The sequence below is a fragment of the Tasmannia lanceolata genome, unplaced genomic scaffold (genome assembly GCF_043159265.1).
Source record: "Tasmannia lanceolata isolate RefF3 unplaced genomic scaffold, GAP_Taslan_0.1 ptg000018l, whole genome shotgun sequence".
Taxonomy (NCBI): Eukaryota; Viridiplantae; Streptophyta; class Magnoliopsida; order Canellales; family Winteraceae; genus Tasmannia; species Tasmannia lanceolata.
In genome coordinates, this window is record NW_027518695.1 from 8,138,587 (window position 1) to 8,160,301 (window position 21,715).

Genomic DNA, 21,715 nt, shown 5'->3' on the forward strand with positions numbered 1-21,715 from the left:
GTTTCTTGGTGCCAACCAAGTTGTTAAAGCTTCAACCCTTAATATGCAGTAGGTGTTGGTGGGGATATTGTATATTATGTTTTAGCAGAGTTGCTTCAAGGCGCGTAATCATTTTCTTTAAGACAAATTTCGTCCCCACTAGTTGTGTGTAAAGGGGATCCGTGAATTGCCTCCAAGATACAATGAAGCCTTGTAAGAAGATCCTACAAATGTTTGATGACACTTTTGCACAAGCAAAATCAAACCCAAAACGCCATTTTAGAACTTCAAGCCTTAGAGAAATCTCTAAATACTGTTTCTGCGGAGTAACAATATTTAGAACACTGTTTTTAAGAAACTCAAGTTAGAAAAACAGGTAGGTAGGGGATTTTAAGAGAGAGAGAGAGAGAGAGAGAGCAGCAACTGTCGTTCAAAGGATATATTTTCTGCTCTTTTTATGGACCTTTTGATGTCTTTTCATTGTGAAAAGCATCCCTTCAAAGCAACCATTAGATTGGTTTGAATAATGGTAGTTTGATCGCAACTCTTCGCAATACAATCGGTTCAGATCAACCACAAAGTGTCCCTTACTTTTTAAATCATCCATGTATGTTAGGAAGCAAAACGACATGAAAAGATTCAAACTTAGAAGTGAAAAGTCCTGTCAAATTTGCCCCAACGGATAGAATTTTTCGCAGTCGTGATCAACCAAGACAGGGTCAGTCGACCACCTTTAAGCATCTGGAATTTTTTATTTTTTCTGATCCAATGAACCGCGGTCGACTGGCCATACATTTCTTGAAAACAATTATATTTCTAGTAACCAATCCACAATCGACCAAACACTCGCGGTCGACCGGCCCTTTAAAACTTTTCTATTTAAAAATAACAAAATCATTTTTCAAAACTGTACTTTCTCCAAGATCGTTTTGAAAATCTCTAACAATTTTCCACCATTTTCAAAATCAAAGAACTTTTTCTTATCAGGCTTGGAAACCTTAATCTCTCGATTTGAACCTTCAGTTAGTGAAAACACATCAAAGTTAGCCAGAATTGCATAGTGGACATGTCCTTGAACTAGCGATTCTATTCGGCTAGCCGAACATATCTCACACATAAGATTTCATCTTTTTATGCAGTTTCTAAAAGCCAACACATATAGGTAAACTTATTAAGAGTGCCCCTGTAACTAAAAATACTCTAACATCATGTTATAAGTCTATTAAGAGCTCAAATGCTCAGCCTTTCACTTTTAAACATTACAGGTGCCAAGCACTTTACCTTGGGATGGCAAATAAAACATATTATAGTGCTTGCAATTATCCCATATGATGTACTTGGACTAGAACTCGAGACTTGATGTTTGTTCAAGTGTTGAGTCGATGTTCCATCATTGGTGACTATTGCTTAATGGCTTTAACCCCATCCATATTGATGTCTTATACATCAAGTCTCTTGCAAAAGCTTTATTCAAAGGATCAGCCAAATTTTGGCTTGATCTTACATAGTCAACAGTTACAACCCCATTGGTCATTAACTCTCTTAGAATACTGTATCTAATTCCTATATGTCTGGACTTACCATTATAAACATGATTATATGCTCTTGATAGTCTGGCCTGACTATCACAATGGACATAAATCGACGGCATTGGTTTAGGCTATAATGAGATTTCTAATAACAAATTATGAAGCCATTCTGCCTCTTTACAACATGCAGCCAAAGCTATCCACTCTGCTTCCATAGTAGAAGTAGTTATGCATGTTTGTTTTTTAGAGGCCAAGGAGAGAGCTCTCCCGCCAAGGGTGAAAATCCATCCACTGGTCGATGTATGGTCTATACGCTCAGTTATCCAACTGGCATCAGTGTATCTTTCTATCACTGTTGGGTACCTACTATAACATAAACCATAATCCATAGTCCTCTTTAAGTATCTAATTACTCTAAATATTACATTCCAATGAGCAAAACCAGGACTACTAATAAACCTACTAAGTTTACCCATTGCAAATGCTATATCCGGCCTAATATCAAGGAGTTTTGAACCCACGACCTTTGCTCTGATACCATGATAAAGAACCAATTACTCCAAAAGCTTAAGCTGTTGGAGATGGTGTTATTTAATCTTTTATAGTTTAACAAAGCTTGCCCCTGTGTCCTATTTCAATTTTTTCTTTATCATGACGACATTTAATGATGATACCCCTTCATTTTCTTTGCATTTTGTACCTATCATTTCCTAATCGACTAAGTGGAAGTGATCTCAGGGTGCGTTTGGATTACTGGAATCGGGAATTGGTATCGGTAATTGATACCGGTTTGGGCGATTCCACCGTTTGGTTGCATTTTCCAAATGGAATGGGAAAGGATTTTTGACTCGGAAGGGAATAAACGAGGGAATACAAGGCGTCTTTTGATACCCTCGCAAGGGGGTGGTATTCTGATTCCCGGAAACGGGAGATAAAAAAGGTGTGTAATCTCCCTCTTGATTTTTGCTCGATTATAGCTGTCTAATTGTAGGTATTTGCTCTCACAAACTTCCCTGTCTAATTGTATGTATTTTTGCTCTCACAAAGGTGACCGACCACTCCCTAGATCTTTCATTATGGAATTGGAAGGGGCACACAACATATGCAGCTAGGTCAATTGAATATGACCCCTTCGATTCATAGAGGTTTTCTATAGGATCATCCTATAACCCCACTTTCTGGGGTAATGCCTATTTACAAAGGGGAACAAAAAATTGAATTGTTTAGACCATCCACTCAGTGGGCCTACGGTACTCTTCGGCTGATCAGGCGTTGCAATTTTTGGAAGGGCTCCCTTGCTAGCAGAGTAGCAGTCTTCTTATAGAAATCTCTCTCTCTCTCCCTCCAAAAAACCATCCTGTTATAAGGACGACAGGGTCCGAGATTTTGAAGAATCTGCCACCCAGATACATCCACACTCCACAAAATCTACAGGTATGCTTCTAAATCATCCTCGTCTCTTCCATTCTAGAACCCTATTATTCATGAGCCCTTTCATGTTCTTTGCCTTTCCCTTTCAGTAGAAAAGCCTCTGCTTCTGTTTTGTCTAAATCGGAGGGCGTGTAATCAGGTTTTCTCTGGTTTATGTTTTGTCTTTTGATCTTTTAAGATTCTTACTGTTGTGGAATGAAAAAGGATTTGGGCGTGGGGATTTTATATGGGTTCTTTGTAGTTTGTAGGGGACTTTTGTCGATTTCTTGCATGCTCTTATGGTAAAGAGCTTACTGTGAGGGTTTTTATTTTCAATTGCTTGCATGTTTATGTTTATGTTTATGTTTATGTTTGATGGAGCATTTCTTAAATTGCAAGGTCAATTGAATCCGGGATTTTTAACGCAGAAACCCTAGCTCCGGGGATACGTCTTTCAAAGTTGGTTTTTCATATTGTGTCAATAATGGAGACCATGATGTTATAACTTGCATCATGGACTCCAATTCTATGAGGACCCAAGTCCAAGTGGACTTGAAACTCTGAGTATTCAATTTACTTCTATGATTCGAAAAAGAATGTGTTGTAATATGAACTTTTGACTATTCTAGCACTGTCCATTTTTCAGGTCTTCCTTCTAGATTTTTTATTACATGATTGGGTTTTTCATGCACTCAATCCTGTCTTTTGAGTACTTAATGAAGGATTTTTATTTTTCGGTTTTTTGAGTACTTAATCAAGTTCATAAATACTGGCATAGTGATGCAGAACGTGCGGTGTGGATCAAATCTTTTATTTTTATTTTCTATTTTCGTCATTTTATTTGTAGTATTTTTTAGGGCATCAAATCTTGTTCTTTTGGCATGATTTTGGTATCTATAGAAAGGTTTTTCGATTACCTATCAAAAGAGCCCAAGATTATGCGATTTGGACTTGATTTGACTAAGTTAAAGGCGTTTTACGGATATGGTATAGGCAGATTGCGGGATTACTATTTTAGGAAAGTTTTAGTCATGTTTCTACTTTTATTTATGTTGCTTTAGTTAGAAGATTGAGAATAATAGTTAGGCAAGAATTTAGGGATGCTATTCTTAGGTTTTGGCTTTTTTATTTAATGTAATGGCATGAGCAAAGAAGGGAAGATTGAATAAAGTTTTTTTTTTGGGACATCTCTTGTGAAGAGAGCATTGGCTCGTTCACGTGAGTGGAGGAGCTTTGCTCCTTTCACTTGTTATATTGGAGTTTTTCTCCAAACCGTGGCATGGGTCTTCAAACCCCCACGAGATTATTTTAGTTGCTGTTTGTGTTGGCCTCCATCTTGTTATTGCCGCTCTCGCACTCCCTGCGTCACATAGCCTAAGAACAAAAACTTAAGGAGTTGAAATAGAACCCTAGAATTAATGCCAAGCATGATATAAAGCTCTGGTTTTCTCTGTATTTGTTTACTTTTTTCATTTAAATCAGTGATTGTATGCATAATGGAAGCCATTTTATGTCCGCTGACGGTATTTAAGGGATTTCGACCGAAATTTTAAAACCTTGTGTAAAACACAAGCTACATGGACCCCTCCACCTCCTAATTCCCTGTGTCTGTTCACTTGCTTTCTAGAGCCTAGAAAAGAAAAGAAACTAGCTCTTTTTTTCTTGAGAAATGCGTTTTTCCACTGTTCTCTTGGCTTCTCGAGAAACCGTAAAATATTACGTGGAAATATTTTTAAATGATGTGGAATACGAGGTTTCTCACTAAATGCGCGATTTGTTTTCTCGCCAAAACTTCCCGAGAAAAGCCGTCGGGCTCCTCTTCTCATAATTCAAAAGACTGAAAACCCTACCCTCTTCCCTTGCTCGTCTTCTCCGGCGAGCTCTTCCCACGTAGCAAAACAAAGCCAAAGTCGAAAAGTCGCCCTCGTCTCTCCTTTCTCATCTCTCTGGCGAACTCCCGTCTCCTCTCCGGCAACATCCCATCCCCGCCGACGCTCAAAAAAGGAAGGTTCTCTCTCTCTCTCTCTCTCTCTCTCTCTCTCTCTCTCTCTCTCTCTCTCTCTCTCTCTCTCTCTCTCTCTCTCTCTGTTTTCAAACCCCATTTTTCTGCGAAAAGGGTTTGCCGAGGGGGTTCTATCTCTATCTCTCTACCCCCCCTTTTTTCTGCAAAAAGGGAGTTTTCCTCTGCAAATGTTTTTTTTTTTTAAATGGGTTTTTTTATTTGTGAGGTGCTGGACCATTTGTATTTGTGTGTGCAATCGAATCTGTTGTTTTCCTAGACGTGGGATTAGAGTTCTGAGTTGCTGCTACCTGTGCGGCAAGGAAGATGAAACATTGGTTATTCACTCGAACAATCGAAGTTCTTTGTCAACTAAGGAGAGGGTCAGTAGTCTCTGCCGTTGCAGGTCCTTCTCCTTCCGCTTTCAGGAAACACTAGTTTTCTCGAAGCCTCTTGCTCACGTGAGGCAATTCCGTGTCGTGAGGGCCCACTGGGGGCACCAGAGCTTGTCATAACTCGCCCTGGGGAAAGCATGCAGCTATCTATAGTGTGTTCTCGTGTGGAGAGCTTTTTGCGGGGAAGGAAGGTTAGATACCTTTGACAACCGGGTGGGTTGTCTTTTTGGTTGAAATGGGATGGTGTTCAAACTCCCGAGATGCAGTCGAAGAGATGCAGGGTCCTAGCAAAATTTTCATTTTAGATCTTGTCTTTTATCTTATAGATCTGTTTTGGAATTTTTCATTTCAGAGCACACATACTGTAATTGTGTTCGTTCTGTGCTATTGGACGTCCATATCAGTTTTGGAACATTTTTTCCGTCTTATAGATCTAGATGCTTGCCTATGTCCCATGATTCCTTGGGTTAAGAGTTGTTCTTGCAAGCTTCGAATTGAGCTGCTATTAGATTTGGTAAGAAGACCTACAATTTCTACAAAAATTTTTGTCGAGTGTACAAAAGACGCTTGCCCTGTCTTGAATGTTAACTGTTTAATGGCCGAAAATCCTTTGCTGTTGGATAACATTGCAAGTTTGTGTTCTCCATTGAAGAGGAATATCATTCAACTAACAGTCCTATTTCTCAAGTTCAGAAGTTCAGAGTTGGTGTTGGTCACTGATTGCAGCTCCTTCCTTGACTTGCAGCTGGTATTAACATCATGCTTGGATTGCTTTAAGCTGCTGGTTTGTTGCGATTAAATATATTCCTATTGGTTTTTATAACAACCATTGTTCTTGTTTTTATTATTGTGATTTTCATAATATGAACCTAATATTGCCAAAGATCTATTTTGCCCACTTGTGAGCCTAATAATCTATGTGTAAACGGAAGAATTTGGTTCTAGATGATGACTGGAATTAAGTTCATATTTTGAACCCATGACTAACAAACTTAATTTGGACCCACTCGTGAGCCATAACTTTTGTTTGTAGCCCTTAGACAAATATGGTTCCAGATGAGCTCTGAAATCAAGTTTATGAAGTCCCTGTTTAGTTTGTATGGGTTTCTATGCATGTAAACAACTTAATTTCCTTTTTCCTGCTTAGTTTCTCTGGGTTTCTCAGGATTTCTGGGCAACTGAACGACCACAGAACAGGTTTCCCATCACAGTTTCTTTCTTTTCTTTTCCATTTTGCCACGTCAGATTCTTTTCCTTTTCTTTTCCTTTGCGTGGAAAACAAGTGAACGGACACTTAAGATTGACTTTGATGGCGCTTCTATGGGAAACCTGGGTACAGCATCCATTGGGGATTTATTTCGGAATCACTTGGGAAAGTCGATGAGGGAATTAGGATGGGGAGGGGTCCCTGTAGCTTGTGTTTCACCATTCCCAACGAATAAGAATTGGATTGTTACTATGTTGACTCAATCATCAACATTAGATTGATAAATACAATAGGTATTCTATGTTGGTCATCTTGGATGGTTAAGGCAACCATTTCTAGTTGTACTTGAATGATCACTTTAATAAGGCCAAGAATGATTCCAAAGAAACTATCTTTTCTCCCCTGATTCAAATCTGCTTTCTTTCTTTCTTTTTTCCCTTTTTAAATGGTTCAAATCTGCCTTCTATTTCGTATTAACTGTAAGTATAGATTTGTTTCCTTCAAATGCTCTTTATCTGGAGGCATCAAATGTTTAAGGAAATCTTAAGGGCGATGATAAATTCGCACCCTGAGTAGGATGATTCACACCCCTTTTAATGTGAATTGTGGCAGACTTTAACTCTTTTTGACGTGTAAAAGGGGTGCGAATCATCCTACAGGGGGTGCGAATTTATCATTTCCCAATCTTAATTGCCTATAAGATAAGAGTACTCTTCAAATTAAGCTATGCAGTAGGAAATTCTAAGTGACGTGTTACATCTCTAATCTCATTTAATGATTTAGTGTTAGGATGTTTAAACAACTCCATGTATTTGCACCTTCTTAATATTCTACGTAGTGGATTTTTTTTTTTAGAGAGGAGTGTTCCTGCAGGGACGCTATCTGCGCAGTTACTAATATGTGGTTTCTCATTGGCTGTTGTATGTGGGTCCTCATGTAATGCTTTAAGTTATAAATTTAACTAAAAAGACAGTCGACTCCTCGATTTTTATACAAGTAAAAGAGAAATGACAGCCGAGTCCCTCTCCATCGTAAACTGCAAAATCTCCTCTTCTCCGACAGAAACCCAAAAGGTGGGGTTTTGAAAAATCTCAACCCTTCAAACGACGAGAGCTTAGGTTTTTTCTCCGCGAAGGGCTTCACCACGACATTTCTTCTCCTTCTGCAACCCAAAAGCTAGGGCTTGATAACATTGTCTTCTCCATGAGATAGATTCTTCTTCTCTGCGAGATCCTTCAAGGTTGATTTCTTCATCCTTTTCTTCTCCGCGAGAGACCCTAATCCGGTGGAACCCTTGCGCCTAAAATCCCCCATCAATTGGGTTCTGTTTGTTCATTCAATTTCTGGTATTTGGGCTTTTCTATCTATTTTTTTTTCATGATTGTTCTTTCTTTTTTTAGGGTTCATATCTGTGTGTTAAATTCTGTTAATAGCAAATTTTCCAGTTGCAGTTTTAATAGCTCTGAATTTTTTGACTCCATGTTGGCCTAGTAAAAACTTCTGAAATTGTAATCAAGTGATTTTCTAGTGCAATTAGAAAGTTTTGAGATTGCATACAATCCCAAATTGGGAATTTTTCAAGTTGAAATTTGAGCAGAGTGGTGTCTGATTTTCAAGTTGAAATCGTTGGAGACTGTGACAGCTTATTATAATTTTGAGTCCAAAATTCTTGTTAGATGGGGACTCGAGTGGAATTTTTTTCGTTTCTGGGTAGCATAGGAGGGCTCGGGTGTCATTTTCTTCTTTTGTTGAAACGTTAAAATGTACACAGGACCCACTGCCATCAGCGAATGAAAATCATTGTATTAGTAACAGCAGAGATAGCCTCTATATGCGCAGTTGCGCAGAAACACTGTTCTCTTTTTTTTATTTTAATATTGTAGTGGGGCAAATTTATAAGTTTATAACTTTTTATACTTTTTGGATAAAAATGTTTACCATTTGAACCTTTGTTGTAGTTAACATACCTGAAATCTTCTTTTTATTTTAATATTGTAGTGGGGCAAATTTAAAAGTTTATGACTTTTTATACTTTTTGGATAAAAATGTTGCCATTTGAACCTTTGTTGTAGTTAACATACATACCTGAAATCTTTTTTTTATTTTAATATTGTAGTGGGGCAAATTTATAAGTTTATAACTTTTTATACTTTTTGGATAAAAATGTTTGCCATTTGAACCTTTGTTGTAGTTAACATACCTGAAATCTTCTTCTATTATATGGGTACCTATGACCCATCCTTGAACATTATATGATCAATTAGTCACAATGCTTCTCTTTTGCTAAACTCCACATTTTCTCACTTTTGCTCCTCATGGGTGGTAATGGTTTGTACAGATGACCACATCTTTCTCTTGACATTCTTCTCTTGTGGCGGAAATTTGAGTATGGGAACCTGGAATTTTCTGTCGTTATTAACAAAGAATACGATAACCAGTGCACTAATTGGTGTCACCATTTCAGACTTGTATACCAGTATTACTCATGTGAAGGGTGCCTCCATGCATCCAACATTCCATTCGGGCACCAATTCCTTTCCCGGATCATTGACAGGTGATATTTTCTTATTGAGTTAGCCATATTTAATGTAGAGCTGAATTTGATAATACCTTGATGGCACAACAATCACTTCATTGATTAATGGTTTGACCACAGATGACCTTCTTTTGGTGGAGAAGTTTTGCCTTAGAGACTACAAGTTTTCACATGGGGATGTGATAATCTTTCGGTAACTCTACTTCCAGCATTATGAATAGCTTTTTACTTGGTCAAGCATCATCTTTCAGAATGATAGCTTGATAGTTTTTAAATCTTCATATATTTACTTCTGCACTCAATAATGTATGAATGCGGATGATTTGGCTTCTATATGTTCATGGCACCTTATGCCAATGTGTATGATGTTCATGTGTATGAAAGTCATAGATGATTTGGCACCTTATGCCAATGTGTATGAATGTTCATGCGATGGTAACTTGAAATTTGATCTGTTTTTCATTATCTCAACACTCTTTCCAATGATTTTCAGGTCCCCAAATAACCACAAGGAGACATTCGTGAAGAGATTAATTGCCTTGCCAGGTGACTGGATCCAAATTCCTGACTCATATGAGATATTGAAGATCCCAGAAGGGCGTTGCTGGGTTGAGGGTGACAATTCAGCAAATAGCTTAGATTCAAGATATTTTGGCCCAGTAAGTTACTCCAAACACCTTATGCCATTGTGATTTGTGACATAGGGACGAACATGTGTTTCAAACTCAGACTTTGGAACCCATCAAACGTGACATGTTGACACATCATTATTTTTTTGTCAAGATATATATGTGGGGATTTCCTAGAAACCATTGCAGAAGGCATTTCGTGGACGACTGTTGCATAAGAGAGCAGACACATAGGACAAATTAAATGAATGAGAAAAAAGTGAGCTTATGTGGTTGTTTTCTCATGCAAGCCGTGAAATGCCTTCTGCTATGGTCCCTAGCAAATCCCATTATATATATATATATATATATATATATATATATATAGAGAGAGAGAGAGAGAGAGAGAGAGAAAAAACGGTTCCTACACATATGTGTAGAGAGTTCTCTACACACTAGCTTAAAATACAGTGGGGGCCCACATTGTTTGGGTGATCCAAGCCATCCATTTTAAAGGCCCTCACATAGATAGGGTGTCTACAAAAAATCAGATCCATAGGATCATCCCAACCCTACGATTTGTGGAGGTAAAATGGATGTCTTTAAACCTTCACAAATTAGTCCATTTTTTGCCTCCACAGTTCGAATGGTTAGGATGATCCTATGGATCTGATTTTTTGTGGACACCCTATCTATGAGAGGGCCTTAAAAATGAATGGTTTGGATCACCCAAATAATGTGGCCCCCACTGTATTTTAAGCTAGTGTGTAGATAACTTATCTACACATGTGTGTAGGAACCGTTCTCTCATATATATATATATATATATATATATATATATATACCAAATTTCATAATCCTCCCCACCATTTGACTACCCCAAACTTTCATTCAGAAAAATGGGGTTTGTGACCAAAATCCAAATTGCAATGACTCAGATAGCAGAGAAGGCAATAAATTTAAGGTCATAGATCTGATAGCAAAGGGAGAACCATATGACAAAAAAATAAAGATAACAGAGGAAGAATCTTCTTGAATTATGCTCTTATACTATGTTAAAGTGTGGAAGCCATTATCATCTACTTTATATGGGAGAATATGGAGAATAAGAAGCAGCATTGTGTGAAGGTTTACTCCCCAACCCCGCAATAACAAGCGTTAAACCCCGAAATAACAAGGTTTATAATAATTCTTCTTCACTAAATTACAGACTGCCATTAATAAATATGACTGGACGGGAGGTACCTAAGAGGGATATCTTTCTCTATCTTGGTTCAATCATTCATAAGGAAGGAGAGATTGAAGAGGATGTGCGACTGTAAAAGACCTACCAAGTTAAAGGGAAAGTTTTATAAGACGGCTGTGAGGCCAGCCATGTTGTACGGCTCATAATGTTGGGCCACCAAGATGCAGCATGTGCATAAGATGAGTGTAGTGGAGATGCGAATGCTTATATGGATGTGCAGCCACCCTAGGTTAGATCGAATTAAAAATGGAGACATTCGCAGAAAGGTGGGGGTAGCATCAATTGAGGAGAAGATGAGAGAGCACCACTTAAGGTGGTTTGGGCATATCCAACGTAGGCCTTTGGATGCTCTAGTGAGAAGAAGTGACTCGTGCCAAGTTGATGGAATAAAAAGAGGTAGGGGCAGACCGAAAACAACTTGGGTAGAAACGGTGAGGAAAGACTAGGGGTGCAACTCAGGTCGGGTTGAGGCCAACCCGACCCAACCCGAGGAACCCATTTTCCCAACCCGACCCGACCCAACCCGATTTCCAACCCGGCTTGGCTCAACCCGACCCAACCCGATTTGGAAAAGAAGGTCTACATCTAGTCCTAACAGGGCAAAAATAGCATAAAAAACATGAAATTTCTGCTATTACTATAATATCTGTGGAAGAGAGAGCTTTGCATCTTACAAACCCTTTACAGAAAAAAGGAAAGGGGGATTAAGAAAGATTTTGATTATCGAAACAAAAAGAACCAAGAGCAAACAAAAAATGAAATTTCTGCTTGTTGCATAAACCCATTAAGAAATCAAAACGCTAGAAAAATTGTGTCCCATCTCCACAGATCTTTAGATAAACCCTAACAAATAAACAAAACCCATAAAACAAGACATACCCAGCACAGAAATAAAAGGAAAAAAATAGGAAAAAAAACAAACCCTCTTCTAAAATCACTGAACAAATGATAGAAAACCAGAAAAAAATGAAACAGAGAGAGAGAGAGAGAGAGAGAGAGAGAGAGAGAGAGAGAGAGAGAGATCTTACCTGCAAGGCTGCAAGGAGGGGAGCCGGAGAGGGTTCGTCGATGGAGGAAGGGAGAGGCGAGCCGGAGAGGTTTCGTCATGGAGGAAGGGAGAGGCGAGCCAGAGAGCGTCGATGGAGGCGAGGGTGTTTTCACTTTTTAACGGGTTAGGGTTTTTATAAACTTTTTATACATATTATAGATTTTTAGATAAATATTGAAAAAATATGTTTTTACTTTTTAGATAAATATAGAAATTCAAAATTCAGTCATTCACGCGTTTTTGGCTTTTTGCCCTTTTTAGTTTTCTACATATATTCGGAATACGAGAATAGTGGAAGAATTGTCGGGTTTCGGGTCGGGTTGCCCAACACCCGACCCGATTTCCAAATCGGGTTGACTTTTCCCAACCCAACCCAACCCGATTTGCAAAAATGCTTAACCCGACCCAACCCAAATTCGGGTTGAACCCGACCCGAGTTGCACCCCTAGGAAAGACTTGAGGGCTAGGAACATAACATGACCTTGGATAGGAGAGAATGGAAGAAAATGATCCATGTAGACGAACCCAACTAGTGTCACGATTAGACTTGGTCAATTTGAGCCAGGTAGATCCTTTCACCAGTTTCATGAAACATTTCTAAAGAATTCATTAGCCGACCCCAACTAGTTTGGGACAAAGGCTTAGTTGAGTTGAGTTGAGTTGAGTTGAGTTGAGTACTAAATTACAGACTGCCATTAGGATCATCCATGATTGCCCTATCCTAATAATGTAAAATAAACGCAAGTGAATTACAGCCAACATAAATATAAACTAATTATACTTAACAGTGACCATTAACCCAATTTCAGCATTATTTGATATTCTGACTGACCGTTAGCTGACATCTACTTGTTTTTGTTGATTGCAGATTCCTTTAGGTTTAATTCAAGGGAGGGTGACCCATGTAATTTGGCCTCCTAATAGAGTGGGAAAAGTAGAGAGAAGAATACCAGCGGGGAGAATTTCTAACTATTGATTTATTTCATTGACATATTTTCTTTGGCAAACCTTACCTTCAATCAGGTTTAATTCATTGTGAGCCTGCCAAGCCTCTGATATTCAATTCAAAGTGGTCGGCAGTATTGAAATGAAAGTGGCAAATTTTGGTTCACTTCAAGAACTAAAAAATCAAACTTTTCAGCTTATTGGGCGAATTTTGAGATCTGCTTCTCTTAGAATTCAAGAATATTCTGGTTAATGAATTTAGATGGGTCTTTTCACCATGAATTCAAGAAAATTTTACAATTTTTTTGTGTGGAATAGAAATGGTACTTGGAGCTTTAAAATAGCAGTCTCTTGGTGCATCTTGAAAGTCATGGGTGTGGATTTTACACTTCAATAAGTTAATTTGCTATATAGCTGGGCTGATATCTGTAAACAGTTACTGCAAAAATTACAATCTTTCATGTTTAGTTTCTTTACTACTGCCTGATGCTTACTGAATCCTAGCGTGGGAGTTACTTACTTTTAGCGCATATCTGGCAACCATGACTAAGATTCTATGGAATGAATATTAACGGATGGAGAGGGAGAGACTCGAGAGTGGGGTCACGGGAGCATGAAAAGTCACTGTAAAACCCCAAAAAAAAAAAAAAACAATTTGAAGTAATTTTTCTAATTTCTTTTACTGTTTTTCAGGGATTTCTCATGCTCTCTCTGCTCCTGCCATCTCAAGTCTCCCTCAGCTAGTCCGCTCTTCTTTCACAGTTGGGCCGACCAATATTCCATGAAATAATTTTTCGAGGTAGCCAAACATGCCCTCATCTGAATAAAACCTGTTGCAACAAAAACTGTGGAAAACGGCTTACTTGAACTGTACACTGGACATAATGATAGCATATTCTTTTGCTTATGCTTTAATGACATGTTCTAGTCAAGGATATTCGTAACAGTCCTTATTGCTCCAAGTGCTTATTGTTTTTTAGTGTGAAATTGCTTATTGTTTGTGTGTGAAATTATTTTGTCACGAGAAACCTATGTTTCGGGTGAAGGTAAGACTGTAAGCGGGGTCATCCTGATCGATAGGCCAAACAGGGGTACTGCGTGATTCCTTGTATGTTAGGCAATCTTTGCCCATTGACTTAGCACTTAGTAATCTCTTTTAATATAGACAAAAGTACAAACTACACTGACAAGAGAGATGTTTGGAATGATCTTGACACAAGCCTGACTTGATACAACGTGAATTTTTTATGGAGAAAAATGTCTTCTTACAATTCCATCAAATCTGAGAGCTCCATTTTGATGGTAAGAGGATGCTAGAGAGACCAAGAGTCGACTGAGCAGGAGACCAAGGGTAAGACCCAGCAGGGGACCGAGCAAATGGGTTCTCCTTCTCCCTACAACTTCACAAGTGACCAAAGCGAGCCCTTGGGAAAATCAACAAAAAGCATATTGTTTTTGCACACCAGGCACTTTCTCATTGTCGGGCTCTCCCATTGGTCGTACTGGTCACAATATCATTTTCCTTTTGGTAATGAAAATAACGAGTAAAATGACAAAAATTACCCTTAGGCTAGGGCCATGTTTTGATTGCTGGAATTGAATGGAAAATTGTAATTAAAATTTCAATAAAAAATCATTCGGACGAAGGCTGAATTAGGATACCATCTCTTGGGATGGGAAACAAATTCCAGCATTTTCCCTCTGCACCTTGATAACGAATTAACGATCATTTTTCTTAGCTGAACTTCGGAATCAAAATAGGATACTGATTCCACTCCCTGATTCTGGCAATCCATTCCATTTGTAAGAGAATCAAAATAAGAATCCGAATATGAATTCCAAACACACATGCACACATTATCAGTTACAGACATGCCTAATGATTAAATTTTCGAATAAATGACATCCCCACAAAAGCCCTCACCAGTGATTGGATAATACAAACGATCATCAGTCTACTCATATGACATCAAGGGAGAGTCCAGACTGCAAAATTTTATCCACAGATGTTCCATATCGAAAATCAATCCAAAATCTAACATGGTTGTATTTGTGTTTGCCCTCATAAGAAATATATGGGGTCAACGAAAGGCTGTAGAACAATTTCCATCCCTTTCTGTTAGTCACAACACAATCTCTCTCTCTCTCACACACACTCATCCACTGATTGCCATGTAAAATAGTGGTAAAAAAACACTAAAAGAGTAACCATAAGGGAGCAACCAGAAGATTTTCATTTCATATTCCTTCCTTTTGGACTTGGCAGCCTATAAAGACTTACAGATATTGCTGATGCCAATTTCAGCAAACTTTCCAGTTATTAGACAAGTTAAGCCATTTTTGAGAGCCTGGTTTATACTTTAGAAGACTACAACTCAAATTACAACGAGAATGAATTTCAGAGAAAAGAAATGAGTTGCTTATAGCCGCAAGCAAGCATAAAAATGTGTTCCATACAAAACTGGGTTGAGTATGAAAGAACTTTGGTTCAGTACCTGTCGCTCATCGTTTGACCCATTGGAAGCTCTTCCTAGCTTTGGCTTTTCCAGGCTTTTTCCTTTCAACAACACGTGGGTCCCTTGTCAAGAACCCAGCTGCATCAGACACAAACATGTCAGTGGACCCAAAAAATGCCCAACCAATGCTTGATGCAGGAGGCAATTGTAATTACAGGCATGCTAAAAAACATAAATATACAAAATTTGACATCTGTTATACGTTATATAGGAGTATCTTAGACTGTGTTCTGCAGCACTTCTCATTCTCCGATCTTCGGAATGTGCGAAACAGTCGTAACAGAATCGCTTGGAGTGACTCTGTTTCGCTCCGAGAATTCAGCACAAATCCAAGCGGAATACTGCTTGAGATTCCGAAATCGGAGAAATGGGCGGAATGGGTCAGATTTACCGAAGGCCTTTTTTTTTTTCTTTCTCCACAACAGAAAAAGCCAACCTTAGACGAGAATAATAACAGAATAAGCAATTCTTATGATGAGGGCTTCTGAACATGAACTCAGCATGCTATCGTGTTCCTGACCTGATCTGAGGGGCGGACGGAGCCCAGGTTCCCAGTTCTGCAACGCCCTGCTGATTCCTAAACGAATTGCTCCAACTTGACCTAAAATACAAAAGGTCCAGAAAAGCTTTTAGCAAAAAGAAAGAGAAAAATAAAATAGCAAGGCACCAAAGCAAGGCTAACATTTAAAAGGTAATTTGACGAGATTGGCAAAAATTCATTGACTATACATGGAAAGATCACTAACGATTTACCTGAGACACCACCTCCTTTTACAGTGCAGTTAACATCCCAAAGACCCAAAGTCTTTGTCTCAACAAATGGACGAAGGAGATCGGCACGGTGATCAAGAATTGGGAAATAAGCATCAAACTCCTTGTCATTGACAATAAATTTTCCATCACCAGGGTGAATCCAGACACGAGCTATACTGCATTTCCTTCTCCCTGTTCCATATGCCCTTCCCTGTTCGTCAACCTGTCTCACCCGTGCTTTGGCAATTTCCTCCTGCTTTTTGCGCTCCATCTCAGCTCTAGTGGATTTTCTCTCATTCTTCTCTAAGCGCATGTCTTCTATTTCTCTTAAAGGGGGCAACCCCTCTACACCTTCGAGGTCCTTCAGAGCAATCAAACTGTCTAGCATTGCCTCTGTTATTCCTGATATTGCAATCAGGTCTCCAAATGCACGATTTGGACCTACAGAATAAATATGTAAGTAAAATAAAATTCAATTAGGAATTTAGGATGTCTAGGTTGTCTACTATGCTGCTTGCATCTATCCACAACCACTAATAAAAGAACATGAATTTATCGTTCGTATTACAAATGTGTTTCCTATGGAAATATGACCTCTAACTTCTAACCCATGACAAAATATAACAAATTTCTGTTCTGAAGAAGTAAAAGAAGTTCACACAGAAAACATCCTCAGAAAAGACATAGATGAGAGGATCAGTGAACCCTGTCTTCTACACTAGAACCAAGCATATTGAGATCTGACAATCATTTGATTTAAGGGGATTGGAGAGTTAGAAAAGACCCTAAGCCCTCATAAAGGATAATTATGAAAATTTTACGTAAGACTATACAAATTAATTGCAAATCCTCATTTGAATAGATTGAGTGAAGCATACCCTCATTTCTTCCCCAATACTTGCTTCTCTTCATCTCTTATTTCATCTCATATATTCAAGACATACCTTCCTTCGTACTGTTCTGGGTTAACCAAAGCATGAGCCAGAGCAAGGCGGGCCTCTTTGGGTAGCGGCAAGGCGGAGGATCAAGTTGATTGTTCGTATCAACCTAAAAGATGGGCCCACTATATAATACTATAATAGTGTATGTGCATCATTGTCTTGAATTTATATTGCACTCTACTCTACCGTTCCTTGGCTTCTTCTAATGTTATCATAGTTCTAAAAGAATCTCGTGAGGACAACCCAAATTGTGTTCCACAATAAGTACAATAGTTTGATAATCTAGACCATCTATCCAAGGGTGTCAGTGCGAATGAGACAAAAAAAAAAAAAAAGAGACCGCAACAAGCGGGTCAATCTTAGGATGAATTGTTGTTCTAGGCTTTTGTCAGCAAGCCCCCAATCAAATTGGTACAACCACCTGGCTGGTGCAATTTTTGCATCATGACCCATTAGGTGCTCAACTCCATGGAGCCGCGTTTCTTGCCAAACATGCTGATGAAGCCATATACCAAAGTGATAAATCTTGTCTTGGGAACTTTTCATCAATAGCTTCTGAAGATATTTTCAAATGTTGGCCTTTCTCTCAACATTAATGAGAAAATCTCGCAAAAATAAATCAATAATTAAATAATGCAAAAAAGAAAATAAATAAATAGAAGAAATTTAGAACATTGCGAGTTATGCACATAAATACTAGTGAAAAATATTGGAATAATATCATAATATTATTGAAAAAATATTGGGAAATCTCGGTAGGATTTTGTGTTTTAAAAACATGGACAAAAATATATCATTTCCTAAAGTATCATGAAAATGTTGGGACATTTTTCAAATCTTAAAGATATTTGTCACTATGTTATAGACCTATAACATGCCATGAACTTTGTGCAAGAACCCAAGAATATGATACTTGGGCAAGCAAGAACCTATACTTGACACAGTTCTCTCGACAGCTATAAGTAAGCCACCTCTGGACTAAAACTACAGTCTACAGATTAATTTCATTTAGAGCAGAAGGGCTTTATAGACCAACAATAATAGTGTGCACTGATCACTTTACCCACTCATTCCTTACAATGATTAAACTGATGCTACTAGCCTCTAGGCATGGTATGGGACGCCAAACCAAAACCTATACTTCGCACAGTTACTCTACCTGGATTTGTTATAGTTCAACCAATGATACTCTAACCACCCCATGAAAATGCTCCTACCAGAAATTGGATTGACTAGGGATTCGAGCCACATCATATGATTTCATTGGATTAATATTGAATAGGAATCAGGCATGCCCCGGTGAATTTGTTGGTGCGGGTTGAAATGACTTATTGAACCTCCAAACTAAACTGAATGTTGTATTGAACAAGTCGCCTAGGTAGTAAAACAAAAGATTAATTTCGTTTAGAGAAGAATAGCATTGGATAAAGACACAGACAATAAGGCTAACAGAAATTAAATTCATTCACTGATGGAACAGAAAATAGGATTCAAATTAATAAATAAAGCACTAAAATGGAAATAGAACAAAAAATCTCAGATCAGGTGAAGGATTTAGACTCGCATAAAATATATGGAATACTAAAGATGGGAAAAAAGATTTAAATGAATAAATAGATTTCAAGTTACAGAAAAGGGGTATAGGACTGGTTCAGGATAAAGAAATAGAAACGTAAAGAATTCAGAATGCGAATTATTCTAATGAATCAAGAAACCTGTACTTGGAATTCCAAGAAACTGAATAATGACTCAGTCAGCCGTGCGAAAAAATCCTGCAATTAGAACAGAATCTTCGCTAATCAATTAAGAATTTAAAGCAAACAGAACTGATCGCAGCAGATTGGAATCAAATCTTGAAGTACAGTTCGGTTTCAAGAAAACCCTAGTTAGATTTAGGAAACAATAACAAATGGAAAATGGATGGACTGAAATTGTATATGGATTAAGAGATATGATGAAATTGAAGAAAGTGACTAAAGAGAAAGGAACAGTAACTACTATTAAGATTGAGGAGAAATTTGTAGTAATAGAAAATTGTAAAGAAAACAATATATAATAAGTGGTTAAAAGGTAGAGCTTCCAGAGGAATCCACCTTTGGGGTCATCCAAGAGATCAGCACACCATGAATTCATGCTGCTAGAGCTTCCTCAATAATAATGTGCAATAACAGAGGAGCTATCAACCTAAGATAACCATCCTTGAGATCTTATTCCTCTTCGTCTAAGTATATATGTTATAGGGCAGATGCATTCAATAAATTAATACATTTTCACAATTTACCTTTCGACATATTATACAATGAAGAGAACACTGATTTCTAGTAAATGTAGGAACTCTTCCTTGGACATCATGACGATAAGTGTTGAATTTCTTGAGCACTTGCAAGAACTCATCCCCGGATTAGTCAACCATGGAAGAAATGGATAAGGCATTTCAGGGAAACGTTAAAACACTTTGCCACCACTTGACAGCACGATAATTGTTGAGTGTCATGAGCATTGAATCATAAGGAGCTTCATGTGCATTTTGAAGGAAATTTCAGGGTGACTTCTCACTTTTATTGCCACTTTCCCTTTGAATTGCAGAACATGCTTGCTTTGAGGGAAGACAACAACATCATGGAAAGAGATAGGGGGTGATACGGAGGATGACTGTATTTCAACTGACAGACAATTAAGGCACTTTATGAGGCACCTTAAAATTAGTCATCCAAATACCATAGACAGTTGATATGTGTGCCTTTAAGCGAGGTCACGCACTACCAATTCTTCAGAAACTCAGATGAGAACTCAGCCAAGGTAAAAGAGAGAGATCTGGATGAGTCAACGATTGAATACGGATGGGAATTCGGCAAAGGTAAAAGTATGGGAATACAATATGCATTAGACCCACAAGATAATATGCAGTGATAACATATCTCAGTATTGAATACAGATGATCTAATGTGAACTTATTGGTTTAAAATTTTTATATTTTGATAAAAATTATTAGTTCTTAGAATAAAGTATTGAAAGCGCAAAAATAACTAAATAAATTTACTATATACAAATGTAACCTAAAATAGTCATAAAAGAGGCATTGTGCCTCAATTTTGAGGTTGTAGCTCAATCCCATCTTACCTTCCAAAGAAAGTAGAATAAACAACTCCGCGATAGAGGCTATGCTTATTCACTATCACCCACTAGATATTCAATAAAAGTCAGACAATTTGCAGTGGAACCAATTGAAGATTTTACTCACTCCATGCTAGTACAAACAAATACACTAACTCAAATTCACAAATAAACATAAAATAAAAGTCACTCCATTCTAGTACAAGCAAATACACTAACTCAGATTGACAAATAAACATAAAATCAGATAACATAGTATAAAAAGTTAGTGAACACATAAAAAAATCACTATAAATAATTCCTAGTGAATGCTATCATAAAAAATAAAAAAATTTAAAATTTTCATCAGAATTGAAACAGTAAACTTTCAAATTATACCTTTCAATGTAATTGAAAGCTCTTGTTCTTCCTCTTGAAGCTTCTTATCTGCTTCATTCATCTCTGTCTCTAAACCCTCATCTCCTACATTCGATAAACCCTCGATCCCTCCCCCAAAAATTCCCTCCCCTTCTCCTCTCTCTCCTTCATTATCAAAAGTCCACGGTTCGTAACCCTCCGCAGTCTCCCAATCCTCACCTCCATTTTCATCCCTCTTTCTTGATCCAAACTCCTTATCAATCTCTTCAAATATACCTTCTTTCTCTGAAGAATCCTTAGACCATAAATCATCATCCGATCCAACGGTCAAGATCGAATCTGATCCAACGCTCGTAGAGCTCTCGTCCGCGATCCCGGAAAGACTCCCCTCCTCTGTTCCGAAAACTGAATCCACATCGTCGGTCTCATTCTCCGGCGAGAAGTTCCAGTTCGAAGGGATATTATCGCCGGTATTGTCTCCGTTGTTCTTCCGATTGCTCGAGAAGGTTCTAGAAGGTTCGAAAGGTATGAGATTAGGGTTTGGGAGATGGAGAATGGGAGAAGGAAGAGGAGGAGATGGGAGAGATGAGAGAGGAGGGTATGAATAAGAGATTAGGGTTAGGAAACGGAGGTTTGAAGGTCGGGAAATGAAACGTGAGAGCATGATGGTGGCTGAAAAACCGTGGGAAATATTAGGGTTTTGAAATTTAGTAGAGAGAGTTAGAGCATCGTTTTTCATTCCTGGGGGCTTTTTGGAGTTTGTATGGAATGCAGTAATTTATTTTGGAAAAGTTTAGAAAGGAAAATTATTTCTGAAATTTCCTTCCTTAAAAAAAAAAACAGATAACATGAAGCAACCATATCAATTTATGATGGTGTCCCACTGAATTAAACTAACCATAATCATATTATTTCTCCAAAGAAAAAAATTTCCTAAGAAAAAAATTTCCATAAAAAAATGTTTTTCTTGCAATCCAATGAGAGCTGGAATTTTCTGAAAAAGTTAGGAAGTGAAAAATATTTCTAAAATTTACTATATGATTTTAGGGAAATGATTTCAACACTAACATGTTTTGATACACGAGCTCATGTTTCTTGTCTTCTATATTTATTGAGCTGTAAAAGGGTTTTT

General features: G+C 37.9%; 2 protein-coding genes across 2 annotated transcripts; one reads left to right on the forward strand and one right to left on the reverse strand.

Annotated features, from left to right (window-relative positions):
* The first annotated feature begins 2,614 nt into the window (after positions 1-2,614).
* LOC143851731 (Peptidase S24/S26A/S26B/S26C family protein) lies at positions 2,615-13,313 on the forward strand. Its single transcript, XM_077361218.1, has 5 exons — positions 2,615-2,942; positions 8,858-9,073; positions 9,176-9,248; positions 9,549-9,714; positions 12,826-13,313. The coding sequence occupies exons 2-5, from the start codon at positions 8,908-8,910 to the stop codon at positions 12,931-12,933; spliced, it is 513 nt and encodes a 170-aa protein (XP_077217333.1). The 5' UTR covers positions 2,615-2,942; positions 8,858-8,907; the 3' UTR covers positions 12,934-13,313.
* Positions 13,314-15,107: 1,794 nt separating this feature from the next.
* On the reverse strand, positions 15,108-21,340 carry LOC143849430 (Ribosomal protein S5 domain 2-like superfamily protein). Its single transcript, XM_077358429.1, has 4 exons — positions 20,605-21,340; positions 16,172-16,612; positions 15,939-16,019; positions 15,108-15,496 (listed from the first exon to the last, which is right to left on the reverse strand). The coding sequence occupies exons 1-4, from the start codon at positions 21,320-21,322 to the stop codon at positions 15,405-15,407; spliced, it is 1,332 nt and encodes a 443-aa protein (XP_077214544.1). The 5' UTR covers positions 21,323-21,340; the 3' UTR covers positions 15,108-15,404.
* Positions 21,341-21,715: the final 375 nt, after the last annotated feature.